Source organism: Pseudonaja textilis, chromosome 3, assembly GCF_049901715.1.
Source record: "Pseudonaja textilis isolate UNSWEBS1 chromosome 3, rPseTex1.2, whole genome shotgun sequence".
In the NCBI taxonomy this organism is placed as follows: Eukaryota; Metazoa; Chordata; class Lepidosauria; order Squamata; family Elapidae; genus Pseudonaja; species Pseudonaja textilis.
In genome coordinates, this window is record NC_141992.1 from 151,047,844 (window position 1) to 151,072,491 (window position 24,648).

At 35.7% G+C, this 24,648-nt stretch overlaps 1 protein-coding gene across 23 annotated transcripts in view; it reads right to left on the bottom strand.

Annotated features, from left to right (window-relative positions):
* The window catches only part of PTPRM (protein tyrosine phosphatase receptor type M), a 465,145-nt gene that overhangs the window by 41,048 nt on the left and 399,449 nt on the right, over positions 1 to 24,648 (bottom strand). For all 23 annotated transcript variants that reach the window (XM_087931096.1, XM_026699382.2, XM_087931092.1 and 20 more), the window contains one exon: positions 13,067 to 13,164. In XM_087931096.1, coding sequence (XP_087787222.1) covers positions 13,067 to 13,164 — 98 coding nt within the window. The remainder of the gene's footprint in view (positions 1 to 13,066; positions 13,165 to 24,648) is intronic.

Genomic DNA, 24,648 nt, shown 5'->3' on the forward strand with positions numbered 1-24,648 from the left:
CACTGTTTCTACATTGCTATCCACTGCAGATCAACATTATCAGCTTGGGAAGACTACAACTGACATATAGAACTTGAAACAAGACTGAAACAAATCATAATGTTGAAATAAAACAAATAGTTGTGATGATAGTATGGTATGGTACCTTAATAGAACCAACCAAATTTCCAAATGGTTGGAAATAACCATTCTAATTTATTCAGTATTGGATATACCCAACCTTAAATAGAGTCAACTATTCTAGGTACAATACTTCAAAAATAATACTATAGAAATAATACTAACTTATCAGATCTGGGCTACAAAAACTAAAATGACCATTACATAAAAGTAAACAGATTTATTGTCTCTTTGCTGCCATCTAGCAGTTGTTTCAGCTTGGTAAAGCTCAGATTTGTTCACCTTAATTCAGATTAACCGGCATAATTCATAGAAGGCCAACAAGAATGGTCAGGGGATTGCAGGCAGAATGCTCTGAGAAAACATGGAAACTAGCTGTATGTAGCCTTGAGAAAAGAAGAATGTCAGAGAATGTTATAGCTTTTCTGAATGGATAGAAAGAACACCAACATCTCAAAATAAGAGTAAAGGAATAATAGCTTTAAGTTTCAGGAAAAAAGATTTCAGTTGAAGGTTAGAAAAACATCTTCCAAGAATAAAATCAGCAAATAGAAATCATGAGTTTATGAAGCAGCCTTAGGCAAGACACTATTTTAGACTTTGGTATGAAGGTAGCAGACAGATAGCAATTCACTCATGTATTATGGCATATTTATTTATTTTAAAAGAAGATGGCAATGACTTTAAAATATCCGTGTTGGGGGGGCGGGGAGGGAGGGAGAGAGAAAGGGATCTATAATGATAACTATGATGAAAATATGAAAAAAAAGAGCTCAAATGGTGATGTCACAATTATTTTGGTCTAATTGTGACTAGCTGCAGTGGCCTATGTCATCGTCAAGGCCAAAACAAACCATGGGAAGTATAGGAGAGATACATGCCAGAATATTTCAGTGACTTCTTGCATACAGTATCCTGGAGTGTGTTCAAATAAGTATGAGTCTACCATAGTACAAACGAGCAGAACTTGTATAATGATATGACAATGCACATTTCATTATTCTGGTGTCATTATAGTTAGGAACAACCATCTATGCAACTTTCTTCCTTTCTAGAAATAAATATTCAAAATGTTATTTTATGTGGTGTATGCACAAGGTAGCAATGTAGAAAAGACAATGATACCACTTTGCCTAAGGGTAGTAACATGTAAATTCTGGATTCTCTCATTACCTGAGAACCAAAACATTTCTTCAGGGATTATGTAGTCCTCAAACTAAACATTTGGCTTTTGAAATGGATTCCTATTCAATATGTTAAGGCTTCAAGATTCAATTCCACACCGATTTTATATTTTCTAAAACAGCAACTTCTTGCGGAAAAGAGTTTATAAGAAAACTGGCTAGGAATTTTTCAATGTTACAAAGATACTGTTTGCACACATTTCCTGCTATCTGGCTCAGTGACGCAACTAAGGTTGATCTGGGAACATCTTTATTAAATGATTACAAAACGATCTGCCTAGCTTCCTAGAGAATAATGGCCAATAATTCATCTTTAGAATATCTTTCTTGGTATGCATGATGGAATAAAGCCAACTTCTTCCTGGATGTATATTTAATAAGCAGATCTTTTATTTGACTGATAAAACATATTATCTTATTTACTGATCTGCCAGATTAAAGATGATTTTAAAATGTTGAGCTTTATAAAGCATCCTCTTTTTAGCAATCTATCATGTCTACATAATTTCCATTGGGAAGCAGATTATATTTTGTTTTTTGAAAAAGGTCATCACTATGATAAATGAATAAAGAAAATGGGTATATTTATCATTATTTGTTGTTCCATTTGTGCATAATTAAACAGCTGCTTAAATGTTTTATTGTGAAATGATTGTATTGTCTTCAGTCAGCATATAAAGAAATATATATCCCTGAGGGAGAACTCTGCTTACAATCTGAACTGTGATAATTATTTCTGTTGCAGGAACTCCCATCCCATTGTTCAATGTTTGCAGTATAATCCAAATCTTTTAGAAAAATCTCACTGGGTGTAATGCAGCTATTTCTTTTTATTGAAAACATATACAAAGACAAGAGTTACTAGAAAGACCCTGAAGTTTGAAAATAAGGGGTTTAAATGCTATTACTGATGGCACAAACAGGTGCGTGTAAGAACTCAAGAAAAGCAATTCCCAATGGTCCTGACAAAATTACATCTATTGGATCACAAAGAGTTAACACTGGTTAATTAACTGAAGAACAATAATAAAAATTCCAGGTAAATCATCCATGGTAGAATTCTAAGTGTGCCTACTTGAAAGTAAACATTTAGCTTTGAGATGCAATTGTGTATAAATGATGAATTTGCATAAATGATGAACAGGTAACTGCTAAAATGTATAAACTCTTAAGATTCAAAATTGAAGAAGAGCTAGAAAACATGATAAAATTGATTAAGAATCTTGCATATAATATATGGATAGATCAATGGGAAAGGATGTGGCTGAGAGGATTGAATAGAATAGAATAAAAACTTTATTGTCACTTTAAATGAACACTAATCAGCATACATTAAAATGAAATTTTGTTTCATTCAGCTCTCAAAAGATAACCATTATGCATATACCCACAGAGAAACATCCCAGTCTAGTTTGGATGTATACGTATACATGGCGGGGAAAAATGGGAATCCTGTGAGTTTACAAGATGGATGGCATAAGGAACAAAGCTATTACAAAATCTAGTCCTGCTATAAATACTCTGAAACCTCCTCCTAGAGGGAAGGAAAGAAACAGACAGTTCAGTGGGTATATGGGGTCTCTAACAATGCTTTGAGGTCTAAGCACATAGCGCTTATAAGTAGTATTCTGGAATTCACCGCTATAACTCAAGAGATAATGTTTATAAAATGATGTACCATTGGTATATGTCACCATGGAAATTATCTACAATGTATAAAAGTATTTCTAATTGTTGTTGGAAAAGTAAAAAAAGAAGAAACACGTTACTGTGCATGAAAGACTGGTTGAAAAGTGGGCAAAAAATGGACACAAATATCTATGATGATGCAGAGAGTTTTAAAGATTAACATTCAAATGAAGCCAGAAATTTTCTTTCTAGGACTTAGGGATAGTCAATTAGAAAAGGTTCATGAATGATTGATCTTCTATATGCAAATGAAAGTGAGATTATTATATATATATAAAGATGGAAGAATACAGAAATACTCACCATGGAAGAATTGATCATGAAGATTCAGAACTTGCAGAAATTCATAAACTGACTTAGTTGGAAGGATAAGTGAAAGAACAATAATGACTTTTACCATAGCACACAAACCAACTAAAGCCCTCCAAAACATCCTAAGTAAACCAAAAGATCAAGCAGTTCTAGAAGGAAAAACAAGAGTCATTTATAGCATATAATGTAAGGATTGTAAGAGCCACTATGCAGGAAAAACAGGCAGAAGATTACAAGATCCCATCCGTAAACACCAACTATCAGTCAGAAGACATGATGAAAAATCCTTAGTGGTACAACATGGACAAACTCAACCATAGTTTCAACTGGGAAACTGTGAACATGAAACTAAGTCCATAAAGACCAGAGAATTCCTGGAAGTCTGGCACTTAAGCAAATTGGCTATCAATCAGCATACATAGATAAATAACATCTATATATCACTCAAAAGAGACAATCAAAAAGCCCAAAAGAAAACAAAAAGATCAAAACCAGCAGCCCTTATGGGCAAATATTAACACCAAGATTAATACAAGAGCAACAACAACAATATCCCAATCAAGGAATTACCAATGCATACAAACAAGCTAACAGTAAACAACAGTCTAATCAAGGAACCATCAAGAACACTCCTACCAACATTGATAAGCCAGGCCACTAGTATATAATAAATAAGAGCAACCCATAGTCCCTTATAACATTGATGGTGATACCTAGTTTGATAACTAGTAAACTTCTGCTCAGAAAGTTGTTCATATTGGAACTATTTTTATATAACACTGGAGACTTCACAATTTATTGATTACTGTGGGTTGAATATGGGGAAGAGGAGAAACTGTTTCAATAATTTCTATAACTGCTGTAAAGAAGACCAGGAGTTAGTTCTTTAAGGTTTTTTTTTTGTTTTCTTTGCTTTCTATTATTTTCAACATCTTTTTCTTTATCTATCCTACTTTTCATATTTTTGTATTTAGCTTTGTAAAAAATATGATAATTAAATAAAACATGTAAACGTTTAGTCTATGTCAATAGACATTATGGGAATCCAAAAACAGCTTGCTTCTTGCCAAAGGGTATATCAAACATGAAACTTGATTTGTAACTGACATGAAATTTATACATATTTGTTGATTTATAACATGCCTTTTCTTTCAAAAGTGCTTTGATATAGCATTCCCTTTGTAAACATAGCGTACAAAGCATTACCTCCTCCAATTTTTCCTCAGAACACTGACTTTCCAAAGTAGCTTGGACTAAGAAAGTATGACTGGCCCAAAGAAGCTCACTAAGGACTTTCCATGGCTTGACTTAAACTTGCACTTCCTCAGTTCTAGACTGGTACCTTAACCAGTATAAAAAAAAATCTCCAAAACAAAACCTAAGCATATATTTCACTGCATACACATCTGTAAGTGCATGTGTGTAAATACAATGATGTAATTAAGATATTTATAATAGAATTGATTTCTTTTTGCCCTCAACTAATAATATGCCAAATTAGGCCAAATTAATTTATGCTTGCCCAATTGATGAATAATGTTTCTGAAATCATTCCTGTAGAAACAAGCGGATAAATAACAGGACAAAACTGCTTATCTATTTAAAGACTGGATAAGAACCAATGCCAAGTTGGTTTAGCTACTACTCCAACTGAATTAAGGATGAGTGAGTTGTGGAACAATCTATCACCAGGTAGAGCACAGGTTTGAAGTGCTCAGACCAATAAATCAGGCCAAACTAAATCCTCCTGAAGTCAGACTGGAATCTGATCTTCTGGTGTAGTAGAGTTTCTTTGCTATATCTTGTTAGAGTTCCTTCATTTGATTGAGTAGTGATTCACACTACAGACCCAACCCCTGCTTCAGATAGTTTTTTCCTTTAGAGACCTGCTCATTAATCTTTCTTTTAAGATCCATATGTGCCAGAACAGCATGAGGTTTCCTTAAGTCAATTCTAACACATATCATCTTTGAATAATTTTTCATGGCAACTCACAGCTACCTTAAATTACAATGCACTGTTTGCATTTTTTTAGAACTCAGTCACATTCTAATGAGGTTGTCATAAAACTGGCTAAATATGTTTAGAAATCATTAGTGTAAATTACTAGAGCAAAATATTCCTAGGGGAGCTTGGCTGATTTCTGTCACAGGACCTGAAGCAGATGGATCCGTATAATAGCAGAAGAATGCAAGGAAATGGGGGTGACAGAGTAGAGGGCTTGGTTCACTTGCTTTCTTTTTCCATCTCTCTGCACCAGCAGGATAAATGCGAGCAACTCAATAACACGCTACCAGATAAAGAGCTAAACGTCCCTTAGGTAGGTTCATTAAAGGAGGAAAACAATCAAAACACATTTTGCTACAATTGAAATACCAGGTGCAGGGCAGCCCTACAAGAGCCAGGATAGCCAACAAGGGTCTCTTGCTGGCACCCAAGAGAGCTTAAAGGATGCTGGGTTTTTGACAAGTCTGGCTCAGATAATGACAGGTATTGGCAGATGTATCTGGCCTCTGCTAAAGGTGAAGGACGTTGCTGAATCATCTCTAGCAGGTGCCTGCATAAGGGAAAACCTCTTGGTGGCTCTTCTGCCTTCAATTAAAAAACACACTGATGCAGAGAGCTCCAGGGCAAAAGCTGTAGCTGAGTTAATGACTACCCAGGCTGGGTAAACAAACACACATCCACCCCTAAATGAATAATTCATGAATGATTATCCAAAAAAGTTATGTGGAAAATATGTTAAATATGTATTATTTTTCCCCTGGAAAAATAATATGATTTTGCTCTTTTGCTTTTGGATTCAAATAGGATAGGTGGTCTCCTAACAAATCTAAAAGTCAAATAACAACGGTAGCAGGGAGAGTTATGTGAAGCTGCAATGGGGGAAAAAAGAGAAGAACCTTTCAAAATCAAGAACAGCAATGTGTCTGGCTTTGCAGGAACCTGGCCAATTCTTAAAATGTGGAATTGCTACATAATCTTCCCCAAATCAATCAAAATTACTAAGTTGAGATGCTGAGAAATAGCACAGCCTTATGTGCCCTAGGCAGTGATAGAAGGAGAAACACAGGCTGTGCATTAATTCAACTGTTAATGGCAACTGCTTAACAAAAGAAACAAAACAAAACTGGGAAATAAATACATGGAGATCATTTTCCCTTTTTATAGTAAATTTACTAAAAATTACAAGTGCAATGCAAAGAAAAGCCAAGAAAACAATAGAAAGTGCAGAAAATTAAAACAGAAAAAATTAAGGTAGTAAAGAAAAAGAAAAGAAAATATATAAAGAAATGATTCCCCTCTTCATCACAAGTATAAACAATTTTAATCTTATCACCTTTTATTAAAATACAACAAAGTTTTCCCCATATCCAAATCCTTAGCTATTAAAAAAAAAATCCATAAAGCTCATCTTTTTAGTCCTGATATCAACAAAAGTCCACTAAGGATTAGCAGACATAACAACATTCAATGGTTGGTCCTTGGTGTTCTCCAAGCTGTTTTCTTGCAGATGTTTCATTACCCTAACTAGGAAACATCATCAGTGCTAGAGGAACGTCTGCAAGAAATAAAGAAAGCTCAGAGAGCACCAAGGACCCCCCCCCCCATTTCAACCCTGAGCTACAAATATTCTCTTTTATTGATAACATTTAATGTTGACTTATTGGTTTTTTTCCCGTCATTTATTGCCCAGAATCATAAGTTGAATGGTAGTGATAAAAATGGAATTTATTAAATTTATACAGTTGTTTGTCTCAAACACAATTAAAGTAACAAAAACCAAATGATCAAAACCATTAAAAATAATTACAGCGAAAATATAATTAAAACAACTAAAACTGTAATAAACTTTCGTGGGCTACATACTTCCATAGAATGAAGAAATAAATAACGAACTTTTTCCGAACTTTTGTTTTTTCTGGTTTATTAAAATACTTCATTTTAATAGGATGTATTAGTATTTGTACTTATTCAAACGTAAATGTGGATGAATGCTTTGTACATTTGTATGTACAAAATGTAACAAAGTTGGGTTTTCAATATATAATTCAGTAGCAATTTTATTTATCATTTTTGCTTATTTGTATCAGTCTTTTTAAGTTTTAAAAATAACTCAAGGCAGTGAACATATGTAACACAACTTCCACAACCCATTTTCCCCACAACCACAACCCTGTAACCCTATCTTCTCACAACATCAACCAGGTGAGAGAGAAAGTGACTGGCCCAAGGTCATCCAGCTGGTTTTCATGGCTAAGGCTCATAGTCTCATGTTTCCTAGTCTGATGCCTTAACCATTAGACAAAACTGTCTCTCTAATTGCTTAGAGAGGGTTTTTTGTTTGTTTGTACTTGTTCTATTTGGAGGTACAATATCTCAAACTGGACTCCTCAACTGAGAAGAAGTTCTAGCCTGTTCTTTCTTATGTAATAGATAACATTTGTAAGAGCTATTACACGTGAATTACAGGTTAGAATAGAATAATTTAGTCACTTTGAATGTACACGAATTGGCTTAAGTAGATTAAAAAGAAATTTTGTTGCACGCAGATCTCAAAGGGTCACCACCTCCAACATACACTGCATAAACTTGACAAAATAAACAAACAAATAAATACAAAATTATGCACATACCCACATATATTATATGACATATAGACATATAGAAACAACACAGTCTAGTTTGGATGTCTACATGTACATGGTGAGAAAAAAGAATCTTGTGAGTTTACCAGACGGATGGCATAGGGAACAAAACAATTACAGAATCTAGTAGTGCTTCTAGAAATACTTTGAAACCTCCTCCCAGAGGGGAGCAACAGAAACAGACCGGAAACTGGGTGTGTGGGGGTCTAACAATGCTTTGAGCTCTAAACACATAGCACTTATAAGCAGTATCCTGTAATAAGTGAGCTTCCTATAATCTTCTCAGCTGTCTTTACCACTCTCTGTATGGAGGCACTGCTGCCACGAAACCAAACAGAGACGCAATTTGTTAAAATGCTCTCAATCGTGCCTCTGTAAAAAGTAGCCAAGACAGAAGGAGAAAGATGTGCTCTCCTCATCCAACGCAGGAAATGCAGACCCTGGTTTGCACGCTTCACTCGGATGACATGTGGAAAACACATTTTGGACAAGGCTATCATATGTCATCCTAACTAAACAAGAATATTACTAACTATACTGTATTGTACAGTACTGTACCATACCACACTACATTACACTATACTATACTAACATGAACTCTTGTTAGCATTCTAGAGTTACACAGTATGCTGAAATTCAGCTGCACGAATCTTTGAATAAAAACAAAATATGACAGATTTAATCTAGAGTAAATGGATTCTATTTTCAAAATCTTGACATTTCCAAAAGAGAAAAATAGGATTAAGGGACAAAGTCATATTTAATTCATAGCATGTAATAGCTTCTCTTCTTCTTTTTTTTTTGTTATTCAAAAGCAAGCTAAATAATCCAATCTGAATCGGGATTCCACATCGGGAAGTATTAATCCTAATAGTATTTCTAAATTTCTAAATAACTACATGATCTTACTTAATTAAAAAAAATTATTCTAATATGTTGCAGTGTTGGTTAGACAGGAGAAAATCCTGTTGCAAGGTTAAAGCTTCATATGATACAATGAATATCACCGAATCTGGTGCTCAGCATATCTATTGGAACAAATATTCCTAGGATTTCCACCTAACTGACTTGACAATATTTGGAGATACAATCTTAATATACCTCCAGGGCATTAAGTTGAGGAAAGCTAGATTATTTTTTGTGTTAATTTTTCAAGATATTAAGATTTTTGTAAAGTTAATGCTATAATATCAGATGAAGATATCTTGATGTCTGCAGTACTACTACTTAAAGATGGAAATAACTGATGCTATAGCACTAGAATGAGAAAATACATATAGGACTGTTGATTTTGAAAAGGTAAAATACAGGTGTTGGACCAATAAACCCTTTTATAATTGTTTAAAATATTATTTGAAACTAAATTAGTATTAGTTTCATTGCGGTAATGATGAACCCTGAATAAGCATTATAATCAAATTATACAAATTCTAGAATGTTTTCTGTAACATATTGTGTTCTACTAAAAGGATTTCTTTACTTAGACTTTTTATTCAAATATGTCTCAATATGGCTTGGTGCCAAGATGTTTGGACAACTGTGTTCTTCAACCAATGTTGACTTGTCTGAGAAGCAACTTGTAGTTCCTTTAATTTTTACGATTTGTTATCCTGCCTTTATTGTTTTTAAGTAAGTCTCTCAAGTTAGTGAGCACAACTAATACTCCTTTCTCCTCTTCCTTTCCCCACAGCATAAAACCTATTGGACTTGGACTGTGAGAGAGTGACTAACCCAGATACACAGCCAGCCTTCATGCCTAAGATAGGACTAGAACTCAAGAGTCTTGTTATTTCTAGCCTGGTGTCTTAACCACTAGACCCATTAAGTTACTGTGAGAGGCCTAAAGGTTTTGCTTTTCAAACTTTAGCATTCTTTTTATGGACTCCCTCCAGAAATTAGGCTAGCTTTTCTCCTGTAATTTCTGTAATTTTAATAACTTTAAAAATATATAGTTTTATGGAAGTTGGTACAAGTGATACTCTTCTGGAGACTTCTCTGGGACAGTTTGGGGTGATACTGTCTTGCTTTAATTGCTATGACTTACTGTTTTGTTACTCTGGGCATTTAAACATTATATCATTGCTTGAGGTCCCTGCTGTTAATTGCAGGAAGTCCTTACAGATTTTGGCTGTATTACAAATGTAATAAAGGAAAGACTAAAATTAAATATATTCCATTTTTGGAATGGGGCTATCAAACAGATGCAATAAGTATGGACTGTTTTACAACAATAAATTTGTTTTAATTTCCTATATTAAGAAGGAAAATTGATTTACTGGGAATTAGACTATTTTTGCCACTTCAAATATCTGCATCTTTATGCTTTAGTAACAGTCCTTAATTATACCCACAAATCTTATTGCTTTGTCTAAAATATGGTCTTATACCTTGATTTGTGAGTAGTTCAGGCTGTTACATGTCTAAACAATAGGATTTAAACTCACAATAAGCCATGAGAAATATCCACTTCTGAACACAGAATGTAACCTGAATTTAGAATAAAAGAGGGAAATGACATTAATTGATCACTCTAAAGTCCATGCATCTATTCTTCAGAGGAAATTATAAACTACTCTGATTCCATGCATCTATTCTTCAGAGGAAATTATAAACTACTCTGATTCCAAGATATTAAAACCATGTATCACAAGAGTTTTAGTGACCCATGCCTAATTAATTATTTAAAATGATTTTTTTCACTGTCTTTTGAAAATAAGACAAACATTAACTAACATACTTCCAACATGTATGCATTGCCTTTCTTATTATTTCAATAGCTAAAGAAGCTAAACATAATTTCACAAAGTAATGTTAAGCAACTTGGTCATCTGTTGGAACAAGCTTAGGTAAATTTTTCTGTAGCCTACTAAATAAAATATATCATTGGAAAATAGGCTTTTCTTCAAATATGGAATACCTTAACTTGCATCTCTGCCCTTTTGGTAATGAGTGTTTGTTTAAAAACTCAATTAAATGTTATCCCATTTTTCTAAGAATTGCAGTAGCTGACATAAATCTTATAGTTCATTTAATAATGTAACATGAGCTGAATGATCAGCCACATGCTCTAAAAAGGCAAAATATCATTTAATAATTGTAATTAATAATTATTAATGAAATCAAGGTTCACTAGAGTTTTGAGTTGTTAGGTTTTCTTTTCTTAAAAACAACAACAGTATAGGGGAAAAGTGTGGATTAATTCACTCTGCCTACCACAAATTCTTCCCAATGTAATATATATGCCTCCAATTATAGTGTATACTTTCCTCAATGCAGCTAGTAAGTTTCAGAAAAATGATATATAATAAACACCCAAATTCCACTCAATATTCTTCAGGAAAAGAAAGAATTAAGGGATTAAATAATGTATCACAAATATTTTGCCTCTGGATGAGAATTCCATCTTTCTGAAAATTATCTGATCTTTTAACTGTGCCACTGTGATTGTTTGAGCACATTTATGGTGTCAAGTGTCAAATCCTGAGTAATTGTATCACCAAAATGTAGTGTTATGGCTGAAATAATAAGGAAAAATATTATTTGATTTATTTCTGCACACTGCTGAGAATTCTACTTTGTGACCTCCAGTCTTATACAATCAGTGTCTGAAATTGGGTTTTTTCCCTACCCTTGGAGCTCCTTTTATAAAAGAAAAGATTGCCTTCCTACCCCTGATGTTCCTTTACAGCTAAAAAGAAATCTTTGCTCCTTGCTTAATTTAGAATAGACAGGAAGGGTGAAACTGACTAGAAACCGCCAAGAATAAAAGTCAGGAGAGGCCAACATGTTAAAAAAAAAAAAACTACATGGGAAGAACAACATCCCATAAAAGATTGAAGATAATGGGCCTAATGTCATCCATTTCCACCAGTGTAAATACATCATTTTCTAACATTTCTAGTATTTCCCAACAACTGAACTCTCCCAGTAATTCAGGATCCTCAGCATATGTGCACACTTTAAACCAAAAAATATTCTAAGATTGAAGTTTGTCCACCCCTAAAACACCCAGACACAAACTGAAGAATGTGATATATGCAGTACAATGCAATGAGACATGTGCAGATCTTTACATTGGAGAAACAAAACAACCACTTCATAAACGCATGGCTCAACGTAGGAGAACAAACCCATCAGGACAAGATTCAGTAGTCCATCTGCATTTAAAAGATAAAGGCCCCTCTTTTGAAGACAGCAAAGTCCACACTGTGGACAGAGAGGATCACTGGTTTGAAAGAGGGGTCAAAGAGCCCATCTATGTCAAAATTGAACAGCCCTCTCCAAACAGAGGGGAAGGGATATGACATCATATATGTCAGGTGTCCTTTCAGCAGTTCCAAGATGGCTCCACATCTATTTACACAATTCAGGTGACCCTGAGGATACAGATAAACCTCCAAGTGGCCTCAACAACTCTCTAAAAGATTGCAAATGACTAGCTGTCTGCAAGGGATATAAATCCTTCCATTCATCACCATCTAGTCAGAGCTGAAGAAGCTTTTTGGATGAGAAGCGAAATGTCTTAAAAGAAAAATAAGAAAGGCCAGTTGCCTCTTGAAAAAGCACCTCTGGGACAAGCATGAACTGGATGACTGAGAAACTCCATAGAAATCTCCCTGACAATTATTGTACGTTAACCCAAACCAGTTGGACTGAAAGACCAAAGAGCAACTCCGCAAGGATTCCCATTATTAAATTCTTGTTTTCTATTGTTCTATACTTTTCTTCTTCTGCAAGATGAAACCTAACAATTGTTATCTCAAAAAAAGTGTATGATTTTTCTCCTTATGCTCCTTTTATTATTATTTTTGCCTTTTATGACAGTAGATTAGTCACAGATATGGAACTCGTATCCCTGAGATTTTGTTATACGGCAAATCTCACTTGTCCCACTTTCATGAGCAATGGTAGCGAATTTGGGGAATAATCATTTAGCAATAAATACAGAGTTTCTATTCTTTTGAAGTAAATTAATTACATAATTACTGGGGAAACTTTTTAAAACCATGTACATGATTAAATAAACCTCTTTATGGTGATCATATTGCTCATTGTTGTTTGCAAACAGAATATTTAGATAATGCACACGTATAGTTTCTAAAATATTCTTACCCTTCCCACTTCCACGAGATTTGTCACCATGACTATACTTGCTGTGTTTTCATGCCAAACCATTCTCCAGAAATCATATATAGTCTCTTGCATCGGTCCTGCAACAAACAAATCCAAAGATCAGCGTACCTGAAAAGTGGAACACTATAGATTCTTAATATTAGACACATATTTTTTTTAAAAAACTGAAACTGATAAAGTAGTTTTCTGCAGGCATTAGAAACCTCCAGTTTTCCATGTAGACCACCGGCTTCTTTCTTCAAACTCTGTCTGTCTCTTCCAAGAGAGCAAAAAGCTTTTTTCACTAATCAGCAAGAAATTAGACATAAGAGCTTTTTCCTTTCCTGCATTGCAATCAAATCTTCAAAAGCCCTCTTTGGTGCCAATGGAGTCTAATTGGCACATGGAGGGATATTTTTGAGAGCTGTTGCTCGAAGAATCAGCTAATCATCCCTTCTCTAAACATTATAACTCCCCATTGAAAAGTCATCTCATTGATTCTGCAATCACATTTTTAAAGCCTCATTTACTCCCAGTGAAGGCTTTTAAAGAGGTGTGCTTTGGATGGGTCTCGCCATGTGTATCTTCTGCCTAAAAATCAATGCACATGTGTGTGAAAAAAGATTTGCATGTAGAATAGAGCAGAGGTGGTATTCAGCAGGTTCTGACCAGTTCTGGAGAACCGGTAGCAGAAATTTTGAGTACTTCAGAGAACCAGCAAATACCACCTCTGACTGGCGATTTTACAGTATCCTTCCCCTGCCACTAACTGAATGGCTCTAGTTAGACATCTTGGAAGGCCATGTGGGGTAGCACTAATCTCAACCTGCTTACCCAGAGCAAATTCAATTGCACTAACTTTGAGGATAGAACAGAAATGAGGTGATTGATTTAGGATGCTATATGTTTAATAAGCCTCTGTTGTCATTTGGTTTAAAATAGAATGGAACAAGAGTTGGAAGGGACCTTAATAGTTTTCTAGTCCAATCCCCTGCCTAGGCAGGAAACCCTACACCACTTCAGACAAATGGTCATCCAACATTTTTTAAAACCTTTTTTAATGCACTGTTTTATGCACTGTTTCGTCTTAATGTGAAGAGTTGAGCACTGGGGTCATTTTCTCTAACAAGGCTATGAGGATTAAAAAAAAGTACTCCCTCCATCTTTCAAGGCAAAACTTTCTAATGGCATTTCCTTCTTTCCCTCAATGGAAATGTATTAAACATGCTAGTATTTTATGAACTAAAATTTGTAAAATAAACCGATTCCAGCTATTTAAAGGCAGATGAGAACACCCAGACCTTTAAAGATCTAATTAAAAACAGTCATAGAGTTACATAAGGATTGTGTGGAGAAAACTGGAGCCTCCTCTGGCTTATCATTGCTGCCTTCTAACCTAATAGAATGGAATGCTATTCTTGTTGCTGACCTTGGAAATTACACACCTCAGAGAGGTGTAGGTGGGTAGACACACAGTATTATCACAAATTATTTAGAGGCATTCTAAACTGGGCCTAGAAATGCTCTGGCAACTGATGTAAGATTGCCGTTGTATCTTCCAATTGCCTAAACTCTGCCAATAATAGAATAGCTTTGTCCTGCAGCAGCTTCCTAACTGTCTCTAAAGGCAGTCCACTTAATGCGTGTTATAATAAACTAGCCCAAATGGAAGCACCCTGAAATGATGTAGCAAGAATATTGATTTCGCCATTCTCTATTTTAATTCTGTAATGAGAGCACGCCAGGCTGTTTCTGCCCCCAGATCAGACCAGAAGCCAGATTGGAATGGATCCAAACATTCAGTATCATTTTCTCCAGTATCTTAGTCAGGAAAGATACAACATACTGAGTAATATTTATCCATAATTTAGAATTCTATATTTTAAGCAAATGTTTAACTACAGCTTCCTTAAATGGGGTGGGAACTTACTGTCCCTGATTAATCATCCCTAAGGGCCAGATGGTATGCTTAGTCTGGAAAAATTTTAATTACTTGGAAGGGTATGGTTCCAAAGATTTTAACTAATTTATCCACATCATCAGGCTCACATGAGGAAGTAAGTTTTTGACACAAGGAAATTTTCAACTGATTGTATTTCCAGTTTTAATATTTCTCTTGAGTTTGCACTGTCGATCTAATTAGTCCAATTCCCAAATTGGTCTTTCTGAAAATGACAGATTTTTGGAGACAGTTTATTATTTTAATAAGTATAGAGAAAATTGCTTAAATGCCAGGCTTGACAATTTTATTTGCCATTCATCTTAATGAGGGAAGTGAGCTGGGGAGAAATAGTACCTCTGGCAGTACCCTGTTATTTTGGTGTGTTCAATTCACCTATGGTAGATGCATAGAAGTTTAAATTAAATCTCTATACACAGAGAGAATACACAGATATTATCCATAAGCTGATATAAGGGATGTGTAAGTAATTATTTTGTATCATACATATGCTAAGGGAACCCTCTGCTGATCATTCTGGTTTTTCCACACACCAATGTCCTAAAATTTAAACATGTAAAATTGGCCACATATTAAATATTTGCAGTATCCATTGAGAAGTCCTTTTAAAGATTTCTTGTATGAGAAATATTCTATTTTCATTCTACTCTTCTAAATGGTGATCTACTTCCTTCTAGTTAAGATATGCTATTAGCAGGGGTGGGATTCTACCAGTTCGCACCTATTCGCTAGAACAGGTTGTTAACATTCTAAGCAGTTCAGAGAACTGGTTGTTAGAAGAAATTACTGGCCTAATCCTTTAAGGAAGGCAGGAACATCCTGGTGTTGCTTACAGAAACTGCCTCTCCATTAACCCTTATTATATTCTTGGCAGGACTAGATTTCCTGTCTCTGGAAATTCTCTGGAGTTTTTTCCCCCTCCTTTGCTGGTACTTTGCTTGTGTGGAGTGACCATTCAAAGTTACAATGGCACTGAAAAAAGTGACTTATAACCATTTTTCACACTTACGACTATTGCAGCATGTTAGGAATGTAAGTCACCTAACAGCTATTTGGGTTGGAAAATATATAAACCAGGATAGACATTTTAATACTGTCTCTTTAAGGAAATGCTAAAAGTGTAATTGGGTATGGTTTCTCAAACGGCCATAAGATGGAGCCAGAAACCTGGGTTGTTTAGCCTTTGTCTCAGAAGAGACTGTGTCTCAGTGAGTCTCTGTTTCCTTCTGTTGGAGAGTATTGCCGTTCCTTCCAAATGGACTGTTATTCTTGGATTTCATGTAAGTCTGATACTGAACTGTTTTTGATACTGGACTTTGTTATTAGATTATCCCTGGACTAAAAACTGACTGATCTTACCTGTGAATGACTTTGGACTGTGTTTGAACTTTGCTTAAACCTTTATCGAAAGTAAAAACCTATATTTACTGTACAGTGTATCTTTGTGCTGTGTGTATATTATTTAAACGCTCCTCTCACTACATCTCCCTGTATGCGCTCATTCTCCTAACGGGGAATTACCTCAACACAGCATCTCCACAGTCATGAGAGGCCAGGTAAGGAGATGCATGCCTCGATGTGAGTGATGTTGAGTTGGCCACGCCCAGCCAGTCACATGACCACCAAGCCACACCCACCAAGCCATGCCCACAGAACTGGTTGTTTAAAAAATTGAATCCCACCCCTGGGTATTAGGATTATAGATTTTATTGTAAGAAGCTGATTAATTAAATACTTTTGGAACTAATATCAGAGTGATGATGAGTCTTTCTCTTTCAAAAGGCACATTCCAGAAGAATCTATTCAGGAATTAAAGACAGTCACTTCAGTAAGAAATTCATTGTGCATTTTTTTTCTTCATTATATTTGTCACAATTTATTTCAGTAACTTAACTGCTGAGTAGCCTATACAAATCAGTTGCTGCTTAAAAAAAATCATTTTGCACTTTTCTGTATATATACTCATGTTTTTTTTTAGGTAGAATAGAAGTCTATTCATATTCTTTGCTTATGTGTATAGGATTATTCAGAACTTCAATGTAATGCAAATTAAAGTTTTTTGTCCTAAATGAGTGAAATCTGTGCAAGTTTAGAGATTGGGTGCTTTTTATCTCCTTTACCTATTTATTGCAAATGAAAAATAAGAAATGTTCACTTTTGATTTTAAATAAACCATTTAAAATCAGTAATTATATCTGAATCTCAGAAAACCAATTTTTAGACAATAAAGCAAAGATCTTAGCTCTATTTGATTCTGATTTGTTTTCACTAAGCAACATCCAAACAAGTGAGAATTCCTGACTTTAAACTTTGTTGAGATCCATGGTATATTTAAATTGAAAGGTTATCATCTGTTCTTTGAGGATACAACCAAAATTGGAATATTGCTGTATCCATGTAGTAGAAAAGTCTAATTCCCTTTTACATCTGACATGTTTCCAAATATGTATGAAATGCAATCCTAGACTTGGAAGTAGACTAGACTCAATAGAAGCAATCTTTGGCTAATTTTTTCTCCACAGTAGCCAACTTGGCTCCTTTAATATTAGAAGACATATTCAGATACCTATGAAAAATAAACCTGGAGAAAAAGCTCAGTTCTATTTCTATTAAAAGGTAACACCTTTAATTAGGTCAGACGCTTCACTGCAAATAAAATACAATATAACTTTTCAAAATTGCATCCATCGTTGCTAAGTCACTGGCATCCTCTGACAATTAAAGGTACTTGGTGCTCTCTGAGCTTGTTTGTTTTTTGCAGACATTTCATTACCCAACTAGATAACATCATCAATGCTTGAAGGGAGACTGATGATGTTACTAGTTGGATAATGAAATGTCTGCAATAAAACAACAAGTTTAGACAGCACCAAGGACTCTTCAGTTTAACCCCAAATTACTCTTCTATTGATATTTAAAGTGCTTTCATACAGAATCTAATGCAGAATTTATGAATGCAGGCTTAGATGAAGGTGAACAACAAAGACTAAACATCTCTCAACAAAAAGCACAGCTGGTATGATAGATGAAATATTCTGGAAAGGTTGCTACATTTTTCAAGTCAGGAGGTTTTTCTCCTTGTCACTCATGCCTTGGCCATGCCTTATTTAGCTTACTATTTCAACTGCTCCACAATGCAGTAAATTTGGCCAGTTATGGACATCATACACTGGTTTGCAGTTTGCTTCAAGGTGCAATTCAAGCTGCAGGATGCCATCTTTAAAAGACTTACAAGATTCAAGATTTGGGAGACTTTGAGATTTCCTATTCTCACTAGCATTTGTCTAACTGTGAAGATCTGGGAGGAAAGCAATCCTTCCAGATCTCCACTCCTTCAGAGTAGAATCTGTAGGGATTTTGGTGCCATTTCCCTTTCCTGGAATGACATTCCCCTGGAGGTAAGATCAGCTCCACTTCAGCTCTTTTTGGAGTTTTCGAAAGGCAATTAGACTTCCCTTTTTCAACAAGACCTTGGAATTGGATTTATTTGAATCTGATCCCTTCTGTAAGGAGAGTGTTTGTATGTGTATTGCTATGCTTGGGCTCTTTTTTGAAATATAATATTTTTGTGTTAAGATATGACAACTGCTTAGAGTTGGCTATGATTGGAGCAGTGTATAAATCTAGTTAATAATCAATCAATCCAGTTCACGTTTACAATTTTAGAATCAAACTATGATCTTGATGAACTTGATACTTGAAATATGAGCTTGACTCTTTAGGGCAAGGGTCTTCTAACTTGGCAAATTTAAGACTTGTGGACTTCAAATCCCAGAATTCCTGAGCTAACATGACTGGAGGAGGAATTCTGGGAGCTGAAGTCCACAAGTCTTAAAGTTGTCAAGTTTGAAGACCCCCGCTTTAGGGCAAAGGGTTCATGTAGTCTGTAACCTTTGTTTTTATATTTTTCTTCTCCTTCAGGTAACCCTTCTTAGAGAAAATACATAGTATGTATCATTGCCATCTATTAAAATCCCACTATCTATACATAGTCATTACAATCTCCTTCACAATACTATATAGTTGGTAATTTATCCATGAGAATTAAGGTATCAGGCTACAAACCAGAAGATGGTGATTTGTAGTCCCACCTTAGGCATGAAAACCAGCTGGGTGACATTGAGACTCTTTCAACCCAACCCATTTAATTGGACTGCTGTTGTGGGAAAAATAGAAAGAGGAAGGAATATGAGGTATGTTTGCCACCTTGAATTATTTATAAAAAAAACAACATGATCATTTTTTACATTTTAAAATCATAACCATGTAGATCTAATGAGAAGTTGCAACTCTAATCCCCTTGAAAAAAAATGTTTTTTGGAAATAGGGGATACAAATAACCTACATTGCTTAATTATAACTGAAGATGTGTCCACTTGTTTCAAGAGCAAGAACCCTTTAAAAAATACTATTAAACTTTTATTTACAAAATCCACCTACATGGTCAGTAAACAATAATTCCTTAAAGTAATTTGTTAAATTCATTGACATTTGAAAATACAAAGAAAATATAAGGTTGCAAGGTTCAAGATATTTCTGGAACCTCCTGCCCTTTTTTGACTATGGGTCCTCTGCAAAAGGAGCAGATCTATTAGAAATGGATAACTATTCTTCAGACAATCAGTATCAATAGTTGGGAGTACTCAGGGCAGGTACATTTTCTTTTAAGGAATTATTATTTATTTAAAAAGCTGTCCATGCTTAAGGGCAGAAATTAGTTAATTCTGCAAAAGTAGTTTTCAGGCACACTTCCCTAAACAAATCAATATCCTCAACTTCTTATTTGAGCAAAGTTATCTACTCCTACTTCAGAACCAGTCTGGTGTAGTGGTTGAAGTATTGGGCTAGAAACCATAAGTTTGTGAGTTGTAGAGTGGCCTTAGACAATAAGCCAGCTGGCTGACCTTGGACCAGTCATTTTCTCCCAGCCCTAAGAAAGAGGCAATGGCAAACCACATCTTTAGCTTGCCAAGAAAATTGCAGGACTTTTCCAGACAATCACTGAGAATTGGACATGACTGAACGGAAGAAAAAAAATATCTCATTATCCACGTCTGAAAATTTCTTAATTATTCTGAAGAAAGCATCACTGTTACGTAATCATTTCAAGTTATGACTGTTCAAATAATGTTCAGGAATCAAAGAGACATACTATTAATGCACCTATATATATCTATAAATGGATGTCTTAGTTAGTTTTGGGGTTGCTTGGCTCAAAATAGAGCTCAAAAAATCTGGTTCCTATTCCTCAAGCAAAGTTTTAATCAAGCTAGCAAACCACTTGAAATTCTTATTCCCATTTATCAGTCCTTCAGTCCAGATACCTCATTGCCAAGCCAATGCATTTTAAATTCCTTTAGCATAGCTGCTTTGATGGTTTCTTTCTTGAATATAGTATTGCCGCAACACTGAATCAAGTATCAGTATTCAGCAGTGGCTAGCAAATTTACAAGTCTTACTCCTGTTCTGTTTTGTAGTAGTAGATGATAAGATGCAGGAGCCAGATAAATGAACAGATCAGAAGATGATGACCAGTTGATTTAGGAACAGGAAATCCAGTATAAAAACACTGGTCAGATATAATAGATTTTCCATCATGTGGGACTGATTAGAAATGCTCTTATAAGCCAGATCACTGTGGAAGAAATATACTTTCATTTGTTTGAAGCAAGACAAAGGTATTTGAAGAAGTAGGATTCATCCAAACCTAGTTCCTAAGGAAACAAGACTTACCTAAACCTGGATAGTTTGAGCTTTCTATAGTGCATTGTATAGCATGCATTTGTAATGTACAAGTAATGTACAAGGCTTGTGGTCATGTGACTGGGTGGACATAGCTTCTATGTAAATATTATAAATATTTATGTAAATATTAATCTTTTTTATAAAAAAGAGCAACTTTTACCCAAAAGCAGGCAAAGCAGGCCGGCAGATTGAGTTGCTCACAGAATCACAGATTCACTTAGAGATCCATCTATCTGCAATCGGCTACCTGAGTCTGCACTGAAAAATAGAAGCTTCAGTCCTAAGGAAGGTTTGGCTCTGCTTTTAGATTAGCTAGAAAGCAAGAAATCCAAGGATTTCCTGCTTTCTAGCTAATCTAAATCTCCCGGTAGAGCAGAACAGCTGATGGGCGGAGGAAAAAAAAGGAAAAATTGCAACTTATCAAACCAGGCAAGTTGGATGGCTCGCATGCCAGGTAAGGAATGAGTGGGTGGGGAAGAATGGGACCAGCCAGTGGAGCAATTTTCCGGTTCTCCAAACTGCAGACAATCATAACACGCATGTGTGCAGCATTTACAAGAAATCATCAGCTGTGCTGCCTGGACAGCTGACAAGCGCTGTGCACGGGTGCACAGCATTTGAAAATCCTCTTGTTTCCTGCTTTTTCAACCTCAGCTGTGCCGCGCAAAGCAGCTGAGGAGGGAAAAGCAGGGAATAAAGACACCCTAGAGCCTGGGCAGGTGGGTGGGCCAAACACCAAACAAGTTCGGTGTCAGCTGCTCTTCATAGCTACAGGTTTTATAGAACCAGGCCAAACCAGTAGCATCCCACCCCTGCTTACGTGTCCTCAAAGTTACAACCATCGTACCATCCCCGCAACCACATGATCACAATATGGGAACTTGGCAACTGGCTCACATTTACAAAGGTTACAACATCCTCTCTCTTTATCTTATCTTATTTTATTTCATCTTCTTTTATCTCATCTCATCCAATCCACCTAATTTTTGAACCACGCACCTTCCTCATTGCAATCACAATAGTGATTTGTGACCCTGACAATTGGCTTTTTGTCCAGCAAAGTCAACATCTTGAATCACAATTGCTCAAGATATCATCATAGGCATTGTGCTCCAATTTCATATAATAACGAGACTATGTATAGCCAAGGACAGTTTAGCAAAGGTAAAAGAACTGTATGCTCTTTTCCTTAATTATGCAGCTAAGCCCATGGTATCATGCTGTAGCCAGTAGGCTAATAAACACTAAAATATCAAAAACTAAGTAAAATAGTAATGCTTCTCAATGATACATCATGATTTATGATACTACACTTGGCATCTGTCACCTAAGCATTTTTAAAAATGCACTTCTTGTATATTTTATAATAATTCCTATACTCTGCAAAGATATGCAAATTTCTTTGCATATCATTTATGGTAAGTCCTGTTTAAATTAGTGGAAATTAAGCCTGCATGACTGGGCACTAAATTGTATCATTAATCTTTAGCAAACAGTCCTTTCTGTGTAGATTTATATTTTGGGGAAATATATGTCATAGATCATGATACAAAATAGATCCTAACAATTGGCATGGGAGGGTAGGGAAAGATATAAAGGATGAAATATAATTTTGCAAGGCTAGGAATCCCAATAGTTTTGGAAGGAACTGGATCAAAGTTTCCTTCTGAGACAATCCATCATTCTTTTTCTTTTCTGAAATCATATTTTTCAGCCATGCCAATTTGAAGGTTTAGATCATGATCTGATAGGAATGAATGATGAGGGAAATTGTGTTCTTTAAAATGTCATTTGCATTGCCTTCTCACTCAGATTTCCTAAGCCAGACAATAGTAATTAAAATTATCTAAAGAAGGAGATTTTAATGATGAACTTTCAATCTCTTTAATCTGAATTCTACTTGAAACCCAGCAAAGTCCTTTTGTATTCAGAATATTCATGGAAAAAAAGAAAGCTAGCTGTTGGTCTTTGAAAGTAATTCTCTTCTCTCCTATTTTTCTTTTCTACTTGACATTTTTCAAATTATTTTCTGACATCTGAATAAATTATGACTCTGTCACTTGTCTTGACACAGAATTGAAAAGCATTAAAGGGCAGGTAGGGGCATAGGATTTATTGTTATCAAAAGCTGAACAATTTTATTCCAGAGACTTAGGATGGAAGGGAAGAGATACTAGAAACACCGTAGAAGACAAGTTAGGAGTACAGTCCACCAAGTCCTGCATCAGTGCAGCCTTGACTAATTACATAGAAAAGACTGAGGAGTCTGCCAGCGTGCCACTAAAATAAACAGTAAGGCTTAGTATCAGTTATGCTTAAGCTTACTCCCAAATATCTTATGGGGACATGTATTATTTTCATGCTATGGATCCAGTGGCAAACCTTCTAACAATGAAATATAATGCTTATTATAAAGACTCTTCAGCAAAGAAAAATGATAAACATGACTGGAGGGTTTTTTTCTTGCTATTCTGAAAAAGAAGTAAAAGTGTAAGAATTTATTAGAATTGCACAGCTCTCTAGGATTGTTAGTTGCATTTAATATCTCTTTCAACGTAATATTTAGTAGGCCTAGGGTCATGATGGCAAACCTGTGGCACGCATGCCAGAGGTGGCACGCAGAGCCCTCTCTGTGGGCATGCAAGCCAGTGTCTCAGCTCAGCCACGCATGCAAGCGCATGCCTCCCACTGGCCAGCTGGTCTTCAGGTCTCTGCCGCGCATGCCCAGGGGTGGTGGAGTGCATGTGGGGGGGGCGCATGTCCAGGGGACAGGGTTGCATGCCCGGGGGTGGGGCGCATGCCCGGGGGATGCATACATACTGTATTTGGAGGATCCTTGCGCACATGCGCACGCTTTGGGCACTCAGTGCCAAAAAGGTTAGCCTAGGCAAATAAGCTCTGATTTGATTTAAATTGGGGATCTGAATTCAAAGAAGGCATAATTTTATTTGAGTTTATGAAATGAGTTCAAGGCCAAACAAATTTGATCATATTGATTACATTCAAAATTCTGCTAACAAAGATTCAAGTGTGCTATGTAATTGGGAATCTCAAAATCCTTAGCTGCTTATTTGTTTTGACAGAATTGGATAATATTAGCAGGGATGCATTACCCTTTATTATCAAACATTATCCCTACCTCCAGGTATCATTCATTGCCTCACTGCAATACATTTCTTTAGTATTTTCTTTGTGCCACTTAAGATTGATATAATTGATATATAATAGGATGAGGAAAGAACAGCAGGACAATCTTAAAACATCCAGCAAATACCAAATATGCAGGGGTGGGATTCTACCCTGGTCGGACTGGTTCTATACACTAGTTGTTAAGATTCTGCCCAGTTCGGAGAACTGTTCGGGCTGTGCCGGGAGATTTAGATTAGCTAATCTAAAATCAGAGCTGAACCTTCCTTAGGACTGAAGCTTCTATTTTTCAGTACAGACTCAGGTAGCAGACTGTAGAATCACAGATCTCTAAGTGAGCCTGTGATTCTGTGAGCAACTCAATCTGCCTGCCTGTTTTGCCTGATTTTGGGTAAAAGTTGCTCTTTTTTAAATAAAAATAATATTTACATACATGGTGTGTTGTGAGCTAACTTTGTGAGTTTGCTTGCTAGCGAATTTTATGAGTTAGTATAGATAGACCTGAGTAAATCTGTGATTCTGTGAGCACCTCAATCTGCCTGCCTGCTATGCCTGATTTTGGGTAAAAGTTTCTCTTTTTTAATAAAAAATTCAATATTTACATAACTATTTACAATATTTACATACAAGCTATGGCCAGTCAGTCATGTGACCACCAAGCCACACCCACAAATTAAGCCACGCCCACAGAACCAGTTGTTAAGATATTTGAATCCCACTCCTGCTAATA